Source organism: Ictidomys tridecemlineatus, chromosome 1 (genome assembly GCF_052094955.1).
Source record: "Ictidomys tridecemlineatus isolate mIctTri1 chromosome 1, mIctTri1.hap1, whole genome shotgun sequence".
Classification (NCBI taxonomy): Eukaryota; Metazoa; Chordata; class Mammalia; order Rodentia; family Sciuridae; genus Ictidomys; species Ictidomys tridecemlineatus.
The window spans coordinates 14,098,320-14,122,252 of NC_135477.1; the positions used below are offsets into that span (position 1 = coordinate 14,098,320).

The 23,933-nt window shown below is 35.0% G+C and overlaps 1 protein-coding gene across 11 annotated transcripts in view; it reads right to left on the minus strand.

Moving 5' to 3' along the window:
* Atrnl1 (attractin like 1) overlaps nt 1–23,933 on the minus strand; it is a 694,372-nt gene that overhangs the window by 508,833 nt on the left and 161,606 nt on the right. For all 11 annotated transcript variants that reach the window (XR_013437181.1, XR_013437180.1, XM_078044839.1 and 8 more), the window contains exon 18: nt 17,324–17,542. Coding sequence is in view for 9 of the 11 variants with exons in the window: in XM_078044839.1 (XP_077900965.1) it covers nt 17,324–17,542 (219 nt within the window). In the remaining 2 variants the exon portion in view is untranslated. The remainder of the gene's footprint in view (nt 1–17,323; nt 17,543–23,933) is intronic.

Consider the following 23,933-nt stretch of genomic DNA (forward strand, 5'->3'; position numbering starts at 1 on the left):
AAATTAATTTAAATTAAAGATACAAATGGTATCTTTTTGAGGCTAGAAAAGTTTTAAAGCTTGTGTTTACTAAAATTCTACTTGAATTCGAATTAAACAGCATAGAATTTATAAGCTCTTTTTGTTATCTTCATAAATGAGACTTACTCTGTTTGAACATTGATATAACAACAGAATCCAAAAATTTCAGATTGAATAAAAGTTGATACATAAAAATATATATTCTTGGGGGATCCAACATGGCGGCGGGTGCGGAGAGATCAAGTCTCTGACCTCTTCAGCTGTGCGGGCATAGGGAGTCGTAAACAGTCTAAATTCTGTTTGCTCAGGATCACTAGGCAATGCTGAGCTGATGAGGATCCAGGGCGAAAAGTCTGGGCCTCTCAGAACACACACTGAGCCCAGATCGGCTGAATTCAAGCTCCTGTTCGCTTGCTTCCCGCAGACAAACAGCTGTGACTCAGCACTAATCCATCCAGCTGAAACAACTGGTCAGCCCTTCTGATCCTACGGAGGTAAATGCCAAAGGAGCCTTCATAGGTAGTGGCCACAGGTTTGAAACGGGACGTGGGAGAGACAGTAAGGACCCACCCGTTGCATTGGTCACCCGGCAAAGGGAAACGAACTGTTGCCATTTGCAAGAGATACCACCATGGCAGAGAACTGACGTCACCAGACTGCGGCGGAGGAGATAACTTCATTGAATCCTGCGGCTACAGGTGTGTAACCCCCTAGCCTTCCCTCTCCACACATCGGGGAAACCTTAAGGGCCCCTCCCAGCTCTCCCGTGAGCACGATAGCCAGACAGAGGGAATCAGAAGTGGCGCGGGCGGAACCCGCAGCGCGGAACTCCCAGCTACCGCTCCCACCAGTGCTGACAACTGAGGTCTCTTGCACCAGCTACCGGGGGCGTGGCTACCAGAGGGCAAGTAAAATGAACTGAGGATTCTCAGCCCTAAGCTCTACAAACTTAGGGTCCGAGGGAATGGCAAACAGGGAGAGTGAGCCCAGTCTTTCATAAAAACAGGGCTCCCGGGAGCAGCAGACCTGGCGTGTAGCCAGTATTGTGGTGAGCGTCACTGGTGAGAGGGGCCTGGCTAGAGGAAAACTGGGGAAGTGACTAGACACAAGAGGAGGCCCTAGGCACTCAGGATTGTAGACTCGCCCAGTCTGGGAGGAGGAACTGCTGCACAGTGATTGGTTCCTGCGTATTGACAGGAGAAGCTTGGCCTGGTGGGCACAGCTCCACCTACTGGAAGAGAAGTTAATCAAACTCTAAGACTGCATTTATTAGTTTTTTGTTGTTGTTGTTGTTTGTTTTTTTCCTTTTTTTTATTTGGGTTTTTTCATTTTCATTTTTCTTGTTTTTTAAATTTTTTAATATTTTTTTTAATTTTTTACTTCTAATTTTAATTTTTTTATTTTTATTATTTTTAAAAATTTTCTTTTTTTATTTCCTATTTTTTCTTCTTTTGTCTTTTCATTTCTTTTCAATTGTCTTATTCCCCCTTCCTTGAATTCTAACTGCTTACTCCCATTCTCTTTATTGACTTCTTCCCTTCCCTTCTAATACCTTTCCTCCCAAGCATCAAATAAATTTATAGGAGTAAATAGTAACTCAGTAGTCAAACAGAACAAGAACTAACATGAGCAGCATGAAAAAGCAAGGAAGAAAAGGAGTACAAACAATGCAGGACAGCCTAAATATTCAGGAGGACCTAGAGTCAGAAAAAATGGTCATATAAAGAACTCAAGGAACACCTTAGACAGATGGAATGGAACCTTAAAGAGGATACGAGACAGCAAATTCAAACAGCGAAAGATCACATTGAAAACGAATTACATAAACAGATAAAAGAAGAAGTTAAGCATCTTTATCAGGAGATAGAGATTATTAAAAAAATCAAACAATAAGTCTAGAAATGAAGGAAACAATAAACCAAATTAAAAACTCAATTGAGAGTATCACTAACAGAGTGGAGCAAGTAGAAACCAGAACGTCAGATAATGAAGACAAAATATATCATCTTGAAAAGAGTCTAGCCAACTCAGAAAGGCTGGTTAAAAATCATGAGAAAAACATCCAAGAGTTATGGGATAACATAAAAAAACCAAACTTACGAGTCATTGGGATAGAAGAAGGTACAGAGATTCAAACCAAGAAAATGAGTAACCTGCTGAATGAAATAATTACAGAAAACTTTCCAGAAATTAAAAAGGAAACAGATATACAAATTGTAGATGCATATAAGACACCGAGCACACAAAATCACAGTAGACCAACGCCAAGACACATTGTTATGAAGATATCCAATATACAGAACAAAGAGAAAATATTAAAAGCTACAAGAGAAAGGAGGCAGATTACATTCAGGGGTAAACCAATAAGGTTAACAACGGATTTTTTCATCACAGACTTTGAAAGCAAGAAGGTCATGGAACAATGTATTTCAAACACTGAAAGACAATGGATGCCAACCAAGAATTCTGTATCCAGCAAAATTAAGCTTCAGGTATGACAACGAAATAAAAATCTTTCATGATAAACAAAAGTTAAAAGAATTTGCAGCCAGAAAACCAGCATTGCAAAGCATCTTGAGCAATACACTACACAAGGAACAAATGAAAAACAATAACCAAAACCATCAGTGGAAAGTCCCTTGGTAATGACAGAGGGCGGCGGGAAAGATAATCATAGAGAAACAAACTAAATTTTAAAAAAAAAAAGGATAAATAATCAAACATGGCTGGAAGTACAAACCATATATCAATAGTAACTCTAAATGTTAATGGTTTAAACTCTCCAATAAAGTGACATAGGCTGGTATCATGGATTAAAAAAACAAATCCAACAATATGCTGCCTTCAGGAGACAAATCTGATTGGAAAAGACATAAACAGGCTGAAGGTGAAAGGATGGGAAAAAATATACCACGCACACGGTCCTCGTAAGCAAGTAGGGGTGGCCATCCTCATATCGAATAAAATCGACTTCAAAACTAAGTTAATCAAAAGGGATAAGGAAGGACATTATATACTGTTAAAAGGAACCATTCACCAACAACACATAACAATTATCAATATTTATGCACCAAATAATGGTGCTGCGACATTCATAAAACAAATTCTCCTCAAGTTCAAGAATCAAATAGACCACAACACAATAATTATGGGTGACTTCAACACATCTCTCTCACCATTGGACAGATCCTCCAAACAAAAGTTGAATAAAGAAACTATAGAACTCAATACCACAATCAATAACCTAGACTTAACTGACATATATACACTATATCAACCATCATCAAATGGATATACTTTCTTCTCAGCAGCATATTGGATCCTTCTCAAAAATAGACCATATATTATGCCATAGGGCAACCCTCAGTAAATATAAAGGGGTGGAGATAATACCATGCATTTCATCTGATCATAATGGAATGAAACTGAAAATCAATGATAAAAGAAGAAAAAAAATCCTACATCACATGGAAAATGAACAATATGTTACTGAATGATCAATGGGTTACAGAAGACATAAAGGAGGAAATCAAAAAATTCTTAGAGATAAATGAAAATACAGACACAACATATCGGAATCTATGGGACACAATGAAAGCAGTTTTAAGAGGGAAATTCATCGCCTGGAGGTCATTCCTCAAAAAAAGAAAAAACCAACAAATAAATGAGCTCACACTTCATCTCAAAGCCCTAGAAAAGGAAGAGCAAAATAACAGCAAATGTAGCAGAAGGCAAGAAATAATTAAAATCAGAGCGGAAATCAGTGAAATTGAAACAAAAGAAACTATTGAAAAAATTAACAAAACTAAATGTTGGTTCTTTGAAAAAATAAATAAGATCGACAGACCTTTAGCCATGCTAACGAAGAAAAGAAGAGAGAGAACTCAAATTACTAACATATGGGATGAAAAAGGCAATATCACAACAGATGCTACTGAAATACAGAAGACAATTAGAAATTATTTTGAAAACCTATATTCCAATAAAATAGAAGACAGTGAAGACATCGATAAATTTCTTAAGTCATATGATTTTCCCAGACTGAGTCAGGAGGATACACACAATTTGAACAGACCAATATCAATGGATGAAATTGAAGAAGCAATCAAAAGACTACCAACCAAGAAAAGCCCAGGACCGGATGGGTATACAGTGGAGTTTTACAAAACCTTTAAAGAAGAATTAATACCAATACTTTTCAAGTGATTTCAGGAAATAGAAAAAGAGGGAGCTCTTCCAAATTCATTTTATGAGGCCAACATCACCCTGATTCTGAAACCAGACAAAGACACCTCAAAGAAAGAAAACTAAAGACCAACATCTCTAATGAACCTAGATGCAAAAATCCTCAATAAAATTCTGGCGAATCGAATACAAAAACACATCAAAAAAAATTGTGCACCATGATCAAGTAGGATTCATCCCTGGGATGCAAGGATGGTTCAATATACGGAAATCAAATAAATGTTATTCACCACATCAATAGACTTAAAGATAAGAATCATGATCATCTCGATAGACACAGAAAAAGCATTCGACAAAGTACAGCATCCCTTTATGTCCAAACATTAGAAAAACTAGGGATAACGGGAACTTACCTTGACATTGTAAAAGCTATCTATGCTAATCCTCAGTCTAGCATCATTCTGAATGGAGAAAAGTTGAAGGCATTCCCTCTAAAATCTGGAACAAGACAGGGATGCCCTCTATCACCACTTCTATTCAATATAGTTCTCGAAACACTGGCCAGAGCAATTAGACAGACGGAAGAAATTAAAGGCATAAAAATAGGAAAAGAAGAACTTAAGTTATCACTATTTGCGGTCGACATGATTCTATACCAAGAAGACCCAAAAGGGTCTACAAAGAAACTAATAGAACTAATAAATGAATTCAGCAAAGTGGCAGGATATAAAATCAACACGAATAAATCAAAGGCATTTCTGTATATCAGCGACAAAACTTCTGAAACGGAAATGAGGAAAACACTCCATTCACAATATCCTCAAAAAAAAATAAAATACTTGGGTATCAACCTAACAAAAGAGGTGAAAGATTTATACAATGAAAACTACAGAACTCTAAAGAGAGAAGTAGAAGAAGATCTTAGAAGATGGAAAAATATACCCTGTTCATGGATAGGCAGAACTAACATTATCAAAATGGCAATATTACCAAAAGTTCTCTAGAGGTTTAATGCAATGCCAATCAAAATCCCAACGGCATTTCTTGTAGAAATAGATAAAGCAATCATGAAATTCATATGGAAAAATAAAAGACCCAGAATAGCAAAAGCAATTCTAAGCAGGAAGTGTGAATCAGGTGGTATAGCAATATGAGATTTCAAATTATATTACAGAGCAATAGTGACAAAAACAGCATGGTACTGGTACCAAAACAGGCAGGTGGACCAATGGTATAGAATAGAGGACACAGAGACTAATCCACAAAGTTACAACTATCTTATATTTGATAAAGGGGCTAAAAGCATGAAATGGAGGAAGGATAGCATCTTCAATAAATGTTGTTGGGAAAACTGGAAATCCATATGCAACAAAATGAAACTCAATCCCTTTCTCTCGCCATGCACAAAAGTTAACTCACAATGGATCAAGGAGCTTGATATCAAATCAGAGACTCTGCATCTGATAGAAGAAAAAGTTGGCTCCGATCTACATATTGTGGGATCGGGCTCCAAATTCCTTAATAGGACACCCATAGCACAAGAGTTAATAAGAAGAGTAAGCAAATGGGACTTACTTAAACTAAAAAGTTTTTTCTCAACAAGAGAAACAATAAGAGAAGTAAATAGGGAGCCTACATCATGGGAACAAATTTTTACTCCTCACACTTCAGATAGAGCCCTAATATCCAGAGTATAAAAAGAACTCAAAAAATTAGACAATAAGATAACAAATCACCCAATCAACAAATGGGCAAAGGACCTGAACAGACACTTCTCAGAGGAGGATATACAATCAATCAACAAGTACATGAAAAAATGCTCAACATCTCTAGCAGTCAGAGAAATGCAAATCAAAACCACTCTAAGATACCATCTCACTCCAGTAAGATTGGCAGCCACTATGAAGTCAAACAACAACAAGTGCTGGCGAGGATGTGGAGAAAAGGGTACACTTGTACATTGCTGGTGGGACTGCAAATTGGTGTGGCCAATTTGGAAAGCAGTATGGAGATTCCTGGGAAAGCTGGGAATGGAACCACCATTTGACCCAGCTATTGCCCTTCTCGGACTATTCCCTGAAGACCTTAAAAGAGCATACTACAGGGATACTGCCACATCGATGTTCATAGCAGCACAATTCACAATAGCTAGACTGTGGAACCAACCCAGATGCCCTTCAATAGATGAATAGATTAAAAAAATGTGGCATTTATACACCATGGAGTATTACACAGCATTAAAAAATGACAAAATCATGGACTTTGCAGGGAAATGGATGGCACTAGAGCAGATTATGCTTAGTGAAGCTAGCCAATCCCTAAAAAACAAATACCAAATGTCTTCTTTGATATAATGAGAGCAACTATGAACAGAGCAGGGAGGAAGAGCAGGAAGAAAAGATTAACATTAAACAGAGTCATGAGATGGGAGGGAAAGGGAGAGAAAAGGGAAATTGCATGGAAATGAAGGGAGACCCTCATTGCTATACAAAATTACATATAAGAGGTTGTGAGGGGAATGGGAAAATAAACAAGGAGAGAAATGAATTACAGTAGATGGGGTAGAGAGAGAAGATGTGAGGGAAGGGGAGGGGGGATAATAGGGGATAGGAAAGGTAGCAGAATACAACAGTTACTAATAGGGCATTATGTAAAATTGTGGATGTGTAACCGACGTGATTCTGTAATCTGCATTTGGGGTAAAAATTGGGAGTTCATAACCCACTTCAATCTAATGTATGAAATATGATATGTCAAGAGCTTTGTAATGTTGTGAACAACCAATAAAAATAATTTAAAAATTTTTAAAAATTAAATATATATATATATATATATATATATTCTTAACACATATTTGGGGCACTATATTAACTTAGTTTGGAAACTATCTGCCCAATCAACATCATTGTCACCCTCATAAACATTTTCCCTTGTTATAATATAAAATGAATTATGAAATAATTAAGAGAAAATATAGTATCAAAGGAAAATGTTACATAACAATGATACAAAAAATATTACTTTTAGAATAGTCAGTTTTATTTTTGAATGTAGAAATATGCCTTTGAAAAAATCAATGATGGTTACCTTATTCTAGTAAGATGTTTCTATATCAACAGTTTTAAAAAAGAAATTTATATAATTTTTATAAGAACAATGATATTATTAAAAGCTTTTGTTTTTAGTGTTATGCTTAAAAAATTAAGTTACTGCTTCATAAAAAATTTATTACTAATAAAAAAATTATTACTAATTAATTTACTCAGTAGAAAACAAAATTTATTGAGTGCCCACTACATGTACTTAAAGATCCAAAATAAGGAATGGAGTACAGTAAGTACTTTATGAAATTTCTGTCCACATGAAGAAATCATCAGGAAAAAAAAAACTACTTTAACTATGAATAAGGGGGATGAATTAAACTCCCAACATCTAACATTTTCCTCATAGATTATCACTAATAATAATAAAATTTGCCAACAACAATAGGAATTTGGGTAGGGTGACAGACAAACAAAACTAGAGAAGAGTAACCCATGCTACCTCTTACACTAGTAAGAGGTAGGGTTGCATACGCCTGTAATACCAGTAGCTGGGGAGGCTGAGGCGAGTAGGATTTCAGGTTTGAAGCCAGCCTCAGCAACTCAATAAGGTCCTAAGCAACTAAGAGAGACTCTGTCTCTAATAAAATATTAAAAAGTGCTGAGGATGTGGCTCAGGGGTTATGCACTCCTAGGTTCAACCCCCTGTACCTAAATAAATAACCTGATACAATACTATTCAACCTTCCCTTCTAGAATGTTGGATCAATACCTAATAGTTCTTGCAGAATACATTTTTACTTTACAGGTTCTAATACCAACCTGTGGAACACAAATAAAACTGAAGAGAAGTCATCAATTCTATTTTGTTTAAATTTTAAAACCATCCCAGATGGCTTCTCATTTACGGATACACAAACAGAAAAATATCAAAATAAAACATAATGACAAATTCAGCATATAATATGCAAATAAAGTACACAGTTTGGGAAAATGTTTACCCTCTAAAACAGATGTGCAGCTTTAAAAAATATCTTCTTGACATTCTCAATAAATTTTAAAAAATGTATACACATAAATTCAAGGCAAAGATTTACCCAACAGCATTTTTAACATAGGCTACCTTAAAAGAAATAGGAATTATCAGGTGTTAAAAATGAAGCAGGAATTTAAAGCAAGAATAGTAAAGTTTAAACAAGCAACAGGAAGCATGGGCTTTAAATCCAGCAAGGCCAGGAGATGTCACTGCTGGCATCCTCAAGGAACGGAGCTAAACCGAACATGTTCATAAAGTGAAGCCATGCATGAACTGCAGCCCCTATGTGTGAAAAAAGTACTAAAACACATCATGAACCAAAGAACCTGAAGTCTACTGAAGTAGGTGCATGATAGCAAAAGGACACTTGTTAAAAACTTAAAGCCCATGGGACACATTATGTGTTGGGTAGAAATCCACAGTAAAGGAGCTCTAAAATCAAACCTCAATATAAAATCTTCTTTGCAAGAAGAAATTTCTCATAGGCCTTAGGAAAAAGGTAGAAATGGCCTTTTAAGACAATTTCACAGCTCAGGACACATAAATATTCCACAGGACATGGACTAAAACCTTTTTTTGTAAAGAAATAGATAGTAAATATTTTAGGTTTTGCAAGCCATATAGCCTCTGTCATAAATACTCATCTCTGCCACTCTCTGTAGTATAAAAACAAAAAAATTAAAAAAAATTAGGCAGAGGACCAGATTTGACCTCCCAACCTTGGTTTGCCAATACCTATCAAGGAAAACAACCACTTACTGAGTTAAATCTCACAATGAAAAACTAAAACAGACCATAAAGAAGAATCAGGAGTAAAAAGGAATGAATAATAAAACTGAAAAATGCTGATAAAAATTTTAAACATGTTTAAAGAAATAAAGTAAGACATAAATATAATGTCATCAAATAAAAAATATGAAAAAATACATAAAAATTATTAAACAAGAAAATTATAAAGTTGAAAAGTACAATAACTAAAATTTTTTAAAAATACACTAGACATACTTAACCACATATCGAAACAGGCAGAAGAAAGACTTAGCAAACTTAAAGATGGATCAATATAGATTATAATCTGAAATACAGAGAGAAAAAAGAATGGGGATGGGTTAACAGAGATAAGAATGCATAACATCATTAGGTGCACCAACAGGGTGCTTTGGGAAAAGATGCCAAAATTACTTGAAGAAATAATCTCTACAACTCCTCAAATTCAATAAACAACACAAATCTACATATCCAAAAAGATTGACAAATTCTAAACAGGATAAACACAAAAGATTCACAAACAGATGCATTATAATAAAAATGATGAAAGTCAGGAAGAAAATCTTGACAGCAGCAAGAGAATTCACTGTGAGCAGGTCCACCTCTCAAGAAATATTACAGGACCTCTATAAGAGATACCAAGAGACCATAGAGATCCCTTCAATGTCATACAAAAAAATAAAGAGCACTGGTAATAGTAACTACTTAAAATAAAAGAGTAAAAATTCATATCTCTTCTCTTTTATGTTACCTGATTTTATAAATATATATTTTTCAATATTATATGTAAATTTATATATTTATACATAACATTAAATATATATAACATCATACATAAAAGTAAAGGCTAAATGCTTTCTATTTACACCTGAAGTCCACCCTCACTAATTCTGTTCCATGTTTTACTACAGTTTCTAGCCAGTGCAATAAGAACAAAAGTAAAATGCATGACTTGGAAAGGAAAAAAAAAAACAACCCAACAACCCTACTTATTGCTATGCAACTTTAAGAAAATCCTTTAAAATATCTGCAAGAAAAGCTACTAGAGTACAAATAAACAATATAATAAAGTAAATTGCAGTCCTACAAAATAATAAGTAATTGGAAAGTTAATTTCTTTAAAATTCTAGGCTTTTTCTTTTGTTTGTTTTTATTGTAGTTTTCTTTGTTTATTTGCTTTGGTACTAGGGATTGAACTCAGGGAAGCTTTATCACTGAGATACTTTTCCAGTACTTATTAATTTTGAGATAGGGTCTCACTACGTTGCTGAGAGTCTTGCTAAAATAGCCGAGGCTGAATTCAAATGTGCAATCCCCTTGCCTCAGACTCCCAAGTCTCTAGGATTACCAGCTTGCACAACTCCTTCTTATAATAATTCCATTTTAGTGTGATAAAGAAATAGGATAAAACATTTTGACAACTGAAAACCATAGAAGCTACCTATGCGGCCTCACTATGTCTTCCAAAGGAAAAGAAAAAATAAGAATTTTTAAAAGAAAACTTCACCAAAACTACACCGTCTTTATAATCAGACAACAGAAATGACAGTCTTCAAAACAATTGTAGGTTAAAAAAGAAAAAGACAGGGCTGGGGATGTGGCTCAAGCGGTACCGCGCTCGCCTGGTATGCGTGCGACCCGGGTTCGATCCTCAGCACCACATACCAACAAAGATGTTGTGTCCGCCGAGAACTGAAAAATAAATATTAAAAATTCTCTCTCTCCCTCTCTCACTCTCTCTTTAAAAAAAGAAAAAGAAAAAGACAAATCCAAGGAAGGAATCTCTTTTGCTCCCACACCTCTGCAACAATTTGTGGTGTGCTAGGCTTTACCTAGATACACCATGGAAAAGAGAAGAGTGGAGCTAGCCTCAAGTCTAAAGTTGATACATAGGTCTGTGTCACAAAGAGAAATATTGCAGCAGTCCTTGTAGACCAGGACACCCCCTATAAGGACAAGACTTAAATGTGGGACCAATTTGAAGGAGCAGTCTCAGGTTTAGTGTCAGGGGACAAATAAAGTACAGGGCACAAAAGGGAAAGGCCTTTTGGTAACTGGCTTTTTGAGGCATAAAGAAATATAGTGAAAAAATTAAATTCTTGCAAAAAATAAAAAAAACACCATATTCAGAGTACAGAGCACATATAACCTTAACACTATCACCAAATGTTTACTATTCTGACAGAGGAGATTACCACAAACTAGAAATCTTATAAATTAAAACAGTGCCCCCAAAATTTAGTGAATCTATACTTATTATTTAAAAAATAAGAAACCAGATCCATCACTCTCTAATCAATGCATATTCCTCTGGAAAATTCAAACACAAAGCAGAAGACTCTAAGCTCTCCAAACAGAATTAAATACAACCAAGTCAACATTACAGTGCTTAAAAAACCATCTTAAATCAGAAATTCAAGCATTACAAATAGAATAGATATAAAAGAGAGAAAGAAGAAAACAGAGTTAACTAAACTCTGGTAAGAAATGAGGGGGGAAGTATTTCATTTCATAAAGTACACAAGGAAGAACAGACTCCCCTGACAGTTTAATGAGGCATTTTTAAAAAGGAGAGCAACCAAGAAAGATGTAATAAAGGAAGAAACAAAGATGGGCAGAAATGGAAAAGAATTAATATTTAAAACTATGATTCATAAATACTTCTCAGAAATAAAAGAATTCCCTTGGACATGCTTATGATCACTAGCCCCCATCTTCCAAAAGTAACCTCTACCCTGATTTTTTGTTGGTGGCAGTACTGGGAATTGAACTCAGGGGCACTCAACCACTGAGCCACATTCCTTGCCCTATTTTGTATTTTATTTAGAGACAGAGTCTCACTGAGTTGTTTAGCACCTCACCATCGCTGACTGAGGTTGGTTTTGAACTTGCAATCCTCCTGTCTCAGCCTCCTAAACCAATAGGATTACAGGCATGTGCCACCATACCTGGCTCTACTCTGACTTTTCTTTTTTCTTTTTTCTTTTTTTTAGTTGTTGATGGACCTTTATTTTATTCATTTATTTATATATGGTGCTGAGACTCGAACCCAATGACTCACACATGCGAGGCAAGCACTCTACCACTAAGCCACAACCACAGCCCCCTTTACCCTGACTTTTCATCCATCAAATAGTTTTGCCATCTTTGACCTCTAGGTAGACTGATTAATAGACCAAGTCCTGTTTTGTGTCTGGCTTCTTTGTCTCAATGTTACAAATTTGTTCCTGCCATCTTCATTGTTCCAGTATATGGAGTTGTTCCAATTTCTGTACTGATCTGACTCTTGATAAACACCTAGGTGACTTCCAGATTCGATCTACTGAAACCATGCTGCTATGTACATTCTTGTACATCTCTCCTAGAGAGCCTGAGTAACTCTCTGCTGGGTGTTAACCTCTAGCAGAGTTGGCAAATGTTTTCTATAAAGGACCAGAGAATAAACATTTCAGATGGTGTGAATACAGTCACAAATTCCTCCTGTCCTTATCTCCCTCCTTCGTTCCACCATTTAAAAATGTAAAATCATCCAGGCTTAGAGGCAATATAAAGTCCCACGCAAATTTTTCACCTGGTGCGCTACACCCAGAATTCCTGGATCACAAGCATACCCTACACAATAGTTCCGAAATATTTACCATTTGGACTTTCAAAACACAGAATATGAAATATCCAATTATTCCACATTAATGCCAACACTTAAAAATTACCACTTCATTTTAAATATACTTGTAGGTGAGCGGTGGCATTTTAATGTGCTTTTAATTTACATTTCTCTCATTACTAAAGAAGTTAAACACCTTATCAGATGTATGAGCCTTTTGAATATTGTCTTTGTGATGTACCTGTTCAAGTGTCTTGCCCATATTTCTATTATACATTTTATTACTGGTTTGTGAAAAATCTTAATTCTCAATAAGTTTTATTTGTGAGGTGAATGTATTATAAATACTTTCTCCCATCTTATAGCTTACTCTGTTAACTCTCTCAATGATGCTTTTTCAAAAATAGAATTTCTCAATATTTTAGTACACTATATCATAATTTTCCAAATAGTTAATTTTTTGTATTCTGCTTTAAAAAGCATTGGCTACTTCAAAGTTCTTAAAAATGTCATGATAATGTCAAATACCAGAAGTTGCAATGTTTTAGCTTCCACGTTTAGATTCAAAATCTGAATGGAATTAATTTTTCCATATGACATAAGGGTCTAGATACAAATTTCAGAGATCTAATCTAACCCAGCATCATTTATTCAAAAGACCATCCTTTCCTGTTGCATGTCATTGCTTTATTTTCCCCCATATTCTATGGTTTGGATATGTGCCCCCAAAAGTTCATATGCTGGCAGCCTGTTCTTCAGTGTGGTGGTGTTGAGATGATGGAGCCTTTAAGAGGTGTGGCCTACTGGAAGGTAATTAGGGCAGTACCCTTAGAAGGGATCATTGTAGTTCCCCCAGGACAAAGTTAGTTCTTTTAAGAGAGGATGTTATAAAACAAGGCCACCCAGTGTGCTTGGCTTCTTCTACACACTGCAGTTTCCTTTTCCATTTCTCTGCCACATTGTGATATACCAGAGGCTGAACAGATGGAGCTGCCTGATCCTGAACTTTAAAATTATGAGTTAAATTAATCTCTTTCCTTTATGAAGTACCCAGCTTCATAAAGAACACAAAAAGAACAAAGAAACCATAAACATAGATGTTCCACGATCATGGTGGGATTACATCCCAATAAATCCATTTTAAGGTTAAAAAAAAAAGCCTTACTTCAAAAATGCTTTTAATACAACTAACCTACCCAACTTCTCATCTTAGCAATACTGTACACTGCAGTGTATCAGTTGTTCACCCTAGAGACAGCATGGATGACTGGGAAGTCAGCTCACTGCTTCTGCCCAGCATCACAAGAGTATTGTGCCCATCCCTAGCCTGGAAAAGATTAAAATTCAAAGTACAGTTTCTACCAAATGCCTATTGCTATCATACCACTGTAAAGTCAAAAAATAGTTATGTAGAACTATGTTAAGTCAAGGACTGTTTTTAATGTGGGCATGTTTTTACAATTTCTATCATGTTTCATGGGTTTATCTGTCTGTTCCTGTACCAATTCTACACTGCTTTAACTATTATGGATTCATCATAAGCACTGACAACAGGTAATCATAAAAATTTGTATCTATACTTTTCTATTCTTGCTTTTTGAATGCTCAACGCAAAATTATGATAATACCAGTCACAGAACTCCAGAAACCATCTCTGGATCATTGCTAACTGAAATTTTTTCTTGACAAAGAAGCACTCATTTCTCTTGTCACATATATTATTCCTGCTCATCCCTTAAAAAAATTGCAGAGACTTGTAGGATTCATATCTTTTTCTTCTGCAATGCCACTGCATGCAGAACAATTATGTCTGACTTAAACACAAATTTCTCGATATTCAAAGAATTTATGAAATCACATGCATTCTTCTAACTCTTGAGTTACAAAATTTTCCTAGCAAATTCTATTTTATATTTGAACTGGATGGTAGTAACTGTGTGTGTGGTGTCTATATCCCCATAGCATTATGAGGTATTCAAATAATTCCTCTACCCTTTTCCATCTGAAATTTCTATTAAAAATATTCAGAATTTTTCATTATATTCTCCCTATCTTTAACAACCTATTTTCATACTTTGCATCTTGTATTGCTTAATTAATCTCTTTCCTTTATATATAAGAAATATATATTTCTTCTGAACTCTGAATTTCAGTTTCTTCATATTTACCTTCTAGTTTATTAATGATCTCTTCAATTATATCTAATCATCTATTTAATACATCTACTGATGGCTGTCAAACTTCTAGACCCTCTCAACAAACAGAGCTAGGAAACAATTGCATGAATACTAACGCATGTACACACACACACATATTTACTTCTATATACTTTTTTAAATAAAAATGAATTCATACTACTCTCTTAGGCTTTTATCTAGCACCAAACAGTTCATTTAGCCTTAACTCTTTGCTTATTTTTAACCTTTTCTCTGAAAGTAAGAAGCCTAGCTCCCATTAAATACAAATTACTTATTTGTTCAAATCCAGTATACAAATAAAGTATTGCTAGAAACTGTTAACTTGTACCTGTGAGAAACAAATTTACCAGAGTACAGTGTATTTATGTATGGGTTTCTCCTTTTAGTATAAAAACACTGTTTTTCCAAAAGTTAAGTCATTTTTTTTGTGAGATTATGGCATTTGCAATAATATGGGTAGATTCAATTCTCACAATTTACATTTCAAACCTGGGATCCCCTAACTTAATGGTTAACTTATTTTTAAATTTGTGATATGCAGCAAGAATTTAGAGGGGGGTAGATAGTCACAGGGATCAAACCCAGAGCCTTGCACATGCTAGGCAAGTGCTCTATCACTGATAGAGTTTGGATTTGATATGTCCCCCAAAAGCTAATGTATAAGACAATACAAGAACATTCAGAAGTGAAAGTATCTGGTTATAAGAGCCTTAATTAATTCCTTGATGAGATTAACTGAGTGGTAACTAAAGGCAGGTAGGGTGTGGCTGGAGGAGATGGGCATTGGGGAAGTAGTGGATATACACTTTGTATCTGGCAAGTGGAGTCTCTCTGCTTTCTAATCATCATGTGAGCTGCTTCCCTTTACCACACTCTTCCACATGATATTCTTCCTCACCTCAAGCCCCCAGGAAAAAACTTGCTGTGTATGGACTATGACCTCTAAAACCATGAGCTCCAAATAAACTTTACCTCCTCTAAAATTGTTCAGTTCAGGTCTTTTAGTCACAGCAGTGAAAAGGCTGACTAAAACAACTACTGAGCTACATCCCTAGCATAAAGCATGGATTTTGATAAATGCATAGAGTTACATATCTACTAAATCAGTAACATACCCCCAGAAGTTCTGTCCCTCATAATTTCACAGTGATGTCTCCTTAAAAATCAATCCTTAACACTACTCCTAGCAAATAACTGATTGATTTTTCATCCACATACTTTTGTCTGTTTCAAATTGTCTTCTAAATGAAATAATACAAACCGTAGTCATTGGATCAAGCTATTCCATTAAGCAAATACATTGATGATTCATCTATGTTTTCTGTGAATCAATAGTTTGATCCATGTTATTGTTTTTTTATATATAACATAGTCTTTGTATAGGGTACTGTTACAATATGTGCCATATTCTCTTGGTTCATCTGGTCTCAGTACTGTACATTGTCAGTGTCTCATCTAAGGCATGTTCTGCAGCATCTCTCTGTTTTCTGCCTCAGGGTTTTCACTTGTGCCAGGGAAAGCTATTGGTCAGACATGCTGATATACTTCTGAACTAGCAGGGAATTAATATCTACAAGACATTGCTTAACCAGTGGGGGATAGGAGACAGTGGTTATATGCCCCAGCCTCCCAGTACCTCAGTGGGATTAATTTTGAGGAGCATTCAACATAGTTCTTTGTAAATCCTTAGTGGGTCTGAGTCCCAGTTTCCCAGTGTGGTAGCCAGATTCATAATGTACATATTATTAGTTTTCTGGTTACTTTTTGAAACTCTCTTCATTCCCTCACTATGCCTCCTAAAATCATCTCCCAAATAAACCACCTCACCCAACTACCTTTGTCAGGCTATTACCGCTTCTGGACCACTCTTTACCCAATTAACCCTGTGATTTGTTCCCTCATCTACTTCAGGTGTTTATTTCACTTTTTAGTGTGGAATTTTCTCAATCTACTTTAAATAGCAAGCCTTATCCTCTTCTTTCCTTTATTTAGACACTAGCACTTACCACTATTCTAACTTCATTGTATGAAGTTAATTTTATGAATTTTAATTAAAATGAGTTACATAAATGCAATGATTTCAGTCTAATTCGTTAATTTTTGTGACTTTAATACCTAAAATATTCTTTAGCACAAGTAAGCACTCTATAAAAATGTCTGAATAAATTAATTTTCAAGAAGATTGATTATATTTAGCATAAGTATTGATTTCCTATGAAGTAAGCCCCTGAAAAATTACATTTAATTCTTCAAAATTGATTAGTAATGAATACCACTGGCAGCTTTCAAATGAAGGCCAGATGACTCACAGATGTTATAGGCAACTCTACAATACTTACCATAAAGTTTCAGTGTGTATACTGAATTTCTAGAGAACTCTAAGAAATACAATGGTATGAACAATAAAACTTTATAATACACTGTTTCATTCAAGGATAAACTGTAATTATTTTCATCACATTTTGATTACCTGGACACTGGATAAAGGACCACTCATAGTTTCTTTCTTTAGGGCACAGACTGGTGTCAAGTACCATCTCACTACTGTGAATCCCAGCAGGCTTCATTGGTCCCCGTGAAGACCCTTCAATGCAGTGTCCTCGTCCTGTATTACTAGGATCATTGCACCAGCCACATCCAGGCTGTTCTAAACACTGTCCACAGGTTCTCAATCCAGAACAATTCTGAGCTGTGTGATAGAAACATTAAAAAATATGTTATGTGACTTTATAGTCAAATAGAATTGTAAGCTAAAGGAAAAATAAACTTAATTATGAAAAAAGATAGTGTCATCAACTATAGTTAATGAAGTTAATGTATTTTTGCACCAGTATCTATGAGATAGGAATTGGCAAGCAAATAAAATGTATATAATGAACAAAGACGAGATAAATAAAGTGAATTGGGCAATTTTTTTAAAAGGGGATGATAATCATGACATGGAGAAAAATGAAGTCAAAACTTAGAGACTCCTGAGGACCTTCTCACTATTAATACTTTTCAGGAGCTGATCCAGGGGCCTACAAATGAGCTGTACCATTGTCTGTGATACAGAGCTGTGTTAGCCACCCCTATTATAGATCCTACGGGTCCTTCAATGAGAACCTCTGCACTTTCTCCTTGGACATCAAGTATAAGTGATGCCTGCCCATTCCCTGAGACTCCTGAACCCCATTTAGACTGCTTCACAAAACCAATGCTCTTCCCAAGGGTCCAAAATACTAATATTTGCTTATATAAATAAACTCAATTTCACCCCAAGAGCACACCGAGTGGGAACAAAGGAACCTAATACTCTGTTTCAGTAACAACCAGCTATGTGCACTCTTTCAGGGCTGCAGGATATCTCCAAGACTGATTTGCTGAAGCTCACCTTTTTGAGGTATAACCTATGAGACTTGCTACACTTACTATTGTTGTGATGTCATGAAAGTCTGACATCATATTCATAATCATTGCTATGTGATGCTTTAAGCTTTAATCCCAGCATCCTATACTGGGCTGAAATATTCTGTAATTCTTTTATTTTTACTTTGCTATGACTGGTATACTTTATTTGGGAATTGTTTATCTATTAAAAAAAATAGTGATAGACATATAAAACACCATGATGATGTTTTCTATCACTTGCTAGAAAAGCCCAGAGGGGGAAAAACAAGGTAAATTTCCGGCAGACTCAGTTTCATTAGTGTAGTATTAACAACTTAGCTGGCACTCAGTGTTTAACATTGCTGAAAGAAAAATGTTCCTCAGATTACTATAAATAGGAATGGTGTGAGTTTCTTGATGAATATCAGGAACTCATTATGGTAGCTGTGTAGACACACTAGAACATTAAAGATCTGAAGAATTTATCAATGATGATATTCTTTTTTGTGAATTCTTTTCTTTTATCCAATCTCAAGAGATTGGATAAAATAAGATGGAGAGTAAGTACTACCTCTTATATTTCCTTAATAAGAAATAAAAAAGAAAGACTACTCTGAGTCATTGAACACAAACAGCTGATGTTAACCTTGTAGACAAATAATTCATTAGTATTAAGAGTCTTCCCTTTGAAATTCACATTTCTTCCAACAGTGCCCAGTAGTGAATGACACTTCATTTAGAAGACAAATAACATTCCATATTCTGCCATCTCTCCTTAGTTTATGTGGTTTGAAATATTTCTCTTATGTCTATGTACTTAGTCCATGGTACTATTAACTGGTTTACTCCCATTGTCCTCAAAACTATATTGGCTTGCTGTATAATTCATAGGACATAATGCAAAAATCAAATTAGTTATGGTATGTTCACATTCCAATTATTTACCATCATGTGATGGTTTACAGTAAAATTTACCTAGGTCTTGCGCAGAATAAATTTGATTTCTAATATACTATAGCCTATGTGTATTTCCTAGGAAAACAAATTTTATCTTAGAATTATTTTTAAGGAAAAATGATCATTAAGATATCTTAGCATTACAAACAAATTAAATTATTCTCAATACAACACTCCTGCTAGTGCTTTCTAAACAGGTAGGGAAATCTTAGGTTAAAGAATCCTGGGTTTCTTGCCCTGAATGACAAACTATTAATCTTCTAGTTCTGTTTATCTATTCGATTTTAGGATTTAATGACAAGTTATAAAATGTCATGTTCAAAGCAACATCTAAGTCTCTTGGATTTCATTTTCAATATAAAACTATTGAATATTAGGTAATGTTGGTTTCATTTTGGTTCAGGAATGAAAAATAACATGCACTGTTGAAAAACTTTTTTTAAAAAAATCATTTTTTTAGTATTTAATAATGACTCAAAAACTAACAGATTTTGTTTTATTTTTTCTTACAGATAAATAGTATTACAGCACAAATTGGGTGTCAACATACTTTATATACAAACAGAGATATGAAAAATCATGGTATATATGTGTAATAAGAATGGTAATGCAGGGGCTGGTGTTGTGGCTCAGAGGTAGAGCGCTCACCTAGCATGCATGAGGCACTGGGTTTGATCCTCAGCACACATAAAAAAATAAAATAAAGATTTGTGTTCACCTATAACTAAAAAATAAATGTTTTAAAAAAAGAATTGTAATGCATTCTGCTGTTATTTTTTAAATAAAAAAAACAGTATTACAGGAAAGGTTATATATGCTGTGCTATTGTCCTTAATGTTATGGATAGTGTAGAGACTATACTTGAATTAAAGAACATTAAATTAATCATTTTATTTTATTTATTTGGGGGGCTTTGAATGTCAAATTATAAAATATTCATTGTGATTTTTTAAATGTGTAAGAATTGGAAAAATCAATCCACAAGACAACTGTCATCAAATTTAAGAAATAACTGCCTTTAATTGTAAAGAAATATCAAGTTTTAAATTAGACAAGTAAATAAAATCTACAAAATACTAAAAGAAATACAAATTTTTGCCAGGCACAGTGACACACTCCTGTAATCCCAGAAGCTAGGAAGACTGAAAACAAAAGGATAGAGAGTTCAAAGCCAGTCTCAGCAATTTAACAAGGCCCTAAGCAACTTAGCAACACCCTGCTAAGTGGTTAAGTACCCTAGGTTCAATCCCCGGAACCAAGAAAATAGAAATACAGATTTGTGAGAAATATATTCTCAAGTTTCTTATTATTCTAGTTTTACTATTTCACTTTGGTTTCATTTTCATTTGAACTTCTATATATTAAAAACTAAATCTTCTATTATTACTTTAAATAATGCCCTTAGAAATTCATTTTCACAAATAAAGCATCTATTTTAAAGCTATCAATTATTAATAATCCTACTTATTAACAAAGCTTTCTCAGAAGCTGTTAGGCAAAATTAATCTTAAAATATATTTCCTTTCTTCAATTTGTGAATTTTAAACATTGATGCCGCAATATAGTAGTAACTGGAGAATATTGCTAAAGTCACATTTGCCTCTCATTTCCAAAGACGAGTTTCCCTTAAGTTCCTTTTACCAGAAAACCAAACTGACACAGTTTCCTAAAAGCAACATGAAACTTAGACCTTTTCTAATATAATGCTTTATTTGAAACTATAAATATTTTTTAAAGATTACTGTAAATGGTAAATAATCAGGCACCTATAGTAGAAAATGATAATATAGATCTATTATATATAATTAATCATAAAAAGATACAAAGCTAGAGATAGGGATATAGCTCGGTTGGTAAAGTGCTTGCCCCCCATGCACAAAACCCTAGGTTCAATCCCCAGCACCACAAAAAAAAAAAAAAAAAAAAAAAAAAAAAATATATATATATATATATATATATAGAGAGAGAGAGAGAGAGAGAGAGAGCAAGCTAAAAGCATGAAAAAGTCATCATCCAAAGGTCAACAACTTGAAAAAATAATAGTTGCTTTAGTTCTTAGATTTTGAGCAAGAATGTCATCTTCACCCCTAGTCACAATTTTATTTTTTGGCATTTTTTTAAAAAACTCAGTACAAATTTGCTGGTTAATAGTACAAGAAAAAATAATAATAATAATTGAAAAGAAATTTGTTTTTCACAAAAAGCGGATCAGTGCCAGGTAAGTACTACTTGCAGAAGTAGGAGGTTGCCTTGAAGTAAGATACAATACCCTTCTTCCCCACAATGATGCACAGACCATATAATTAAAAAACTCTGCAACAAAAACAACCATTTTTAGTAGTGCTGACATCATTGGCACAAATGAAGCCTACACAGCCACAGGAATGGCACACATGACAGAGAAGATAACTCAGATTTCACTCTAAGTAACTTATAAATTCTTAAGAGAATAAAAGCTTAGAGACTTTCATTTAACCTACCTTTTTTCCTTTTTTAAAGTGAAATATATCACACATATGGAGTAGTACATAAAGAAAAATGTGAGACTAATAAAGTATTATAAATAAACACTCTGTTCCTGTGCACAGCTTGAAAGTGAAACTTTGCCTCCCTTCTGCCACTTCCCAGTCAGCACCCCAATCTTCTTCCGGAACTACCTACTACCTGACATTTATGAGAACAAGTCTGTGCCTTATTCTATTGCCACCTACATATGCATTCCTAAAAAATACAGTTTAGTTTTGTCCATTTTTTAATATTATCTAAATGAACTCTATCGGAACCTAGTCTTCCATGTTTGGCCTCTTTCTTTTTTTTTATTTTTATTTTTAGTTTTAGTTTTAGTTTTTTTTTATTGGTTGTTCACAACATTACAAAGCTCTTGACATATCATATTTCATACATTAGATTGAAGTGGGTTGGCCTCTTTCACTTAACATCAATGTTTGTGGAAAGACAAAGAGGACCACTTAGGATAGGAGAGGCTAAAGACCATCTCATCTCCTCAATAGTCTCCAGCCCTGATAGTCAACTCCCCTAGCAGCTGGCCTCTAGTTATAAGATGATTTCTATGCTACCAAAGCTACTTCAGACCAACAACTCCTCAGTGTCTATACAAAGTCCCTAAAAGGAGATAGCAACAAGAAGCTCAACCTATAATATACCCAGCAGAAAGGAAAAAAAGGAAGCTGGTGAACTGATGCAAAACCCTGAACTGGACCTAAAAGAGTTGTAGGATGGGAGGAGAGGCAAGATAATAACAATGGAGAACTGAGAGCTATCTTTAAGAAAAAGGATTTAAACTTGGGATAAAGATCTAGAGAGTTTTCTCTAGTAGAGAATTGAAATAGTTTCTTCCTCTGTCCATTTAATAACTTTCAACCATGAACACATACATGCCTGAGTTTAACAGATACTGCACCCCAAGTAATTATCTGTGTCCCCTTTGGCTGATCTATAACTGCAATTGCTTTGAGGGCTGGCATAAACACACCAGCATATTCACTGAATGCAATCTTTTCAAACTTTGCTTTTTACAGATTTAAGTACTGGAAAAAAAAATAAATTCTAAGGATTCTTGATCCCTCTGTCTTGACACTCAGAAGTTGAGAAATAGGAAACTGAGAAAGAATAAAAAAATTCCTTTCATTTTATCTATGCCTGTTAACACTTAGCAAGTAAATGAATGTTTTGCTTTGTTCAAATCAAGGAGCCCTGGATGAACATAAATTTGGACACCAACTCTATCTCAAATAATTCTACAGCCACCTGTGGTGATGAAATGGTAACTCTTGGGCCCCTACAAAGCATATTATTTTTTTAAAAAATCTAAATCAATTATAAGATGGACAGTACCTTATGAGTGGGACATGGATGCAACATTGAGAAGTGGGTGGCAGGAGCAGCAGGAGTTACCTTTTTCATCTTTCTAATTCTAAATACGAACAGAACAATTAATTCAGGTCCCTATGGACAGGCACATTTTTGATCAGCCGCAGTTTGGGAGACAGGATTATGGGAAGACAAACCATATTCTCTATTAGCACGGTACTAGCCAGGGCAAGGACCTTCTCCCAAGCAGAAGGAGCTGCACAGGTTCTGAACTCCCCCCAGGCCTCCAAGTGCTATCAGAAGAGTGATGTAATTCTCTTGGCAGCTGCATTCTGATGCAGTCTATTTTGGCAAGCAGAGCCACTCTCATAACCATAGGATACCCAGTATCAAAACTTCAGTCAGATGTATCCTTATCCTGTACTCCATATAAAATATGGGACCAGCAAGGGGCAGAGCTTTCTCTTGAAGAGTAACCCACAGCAAGTCCAGCACTGCTCTACTGCCATGACTCTCCATATGACACCAAGATTCCGCATCCTGCATTTGTAATATGTGTATCAATATTGGTATTTTTTATCAAAAAAAATGCTTATGTGAATCTAATCATAAAAAAATAATTAGACAAATACAAATTTACAGCCTTATAAAACAACTGACAAAGATTCTTCAAAAATATCAAAGTCATGTAAGAAAAAGAAGACAGGAGAACTGTACTACATTAAAGGACACTAAAGAGGCACAACAAAGCAATATGTGATTCTTGAGGTGAGCATTGCCATGAAGTGTCATGTCGCCTCCCATCTACACTCAAGAGTTCAGAGGGAAGAGACTATAAATGTGGCAAAATGTTAATTTTTAGGGGAAATATTTAGTGGAATTCAAAATGATGATACAATACAAATCAGAGGCTAATACCACTA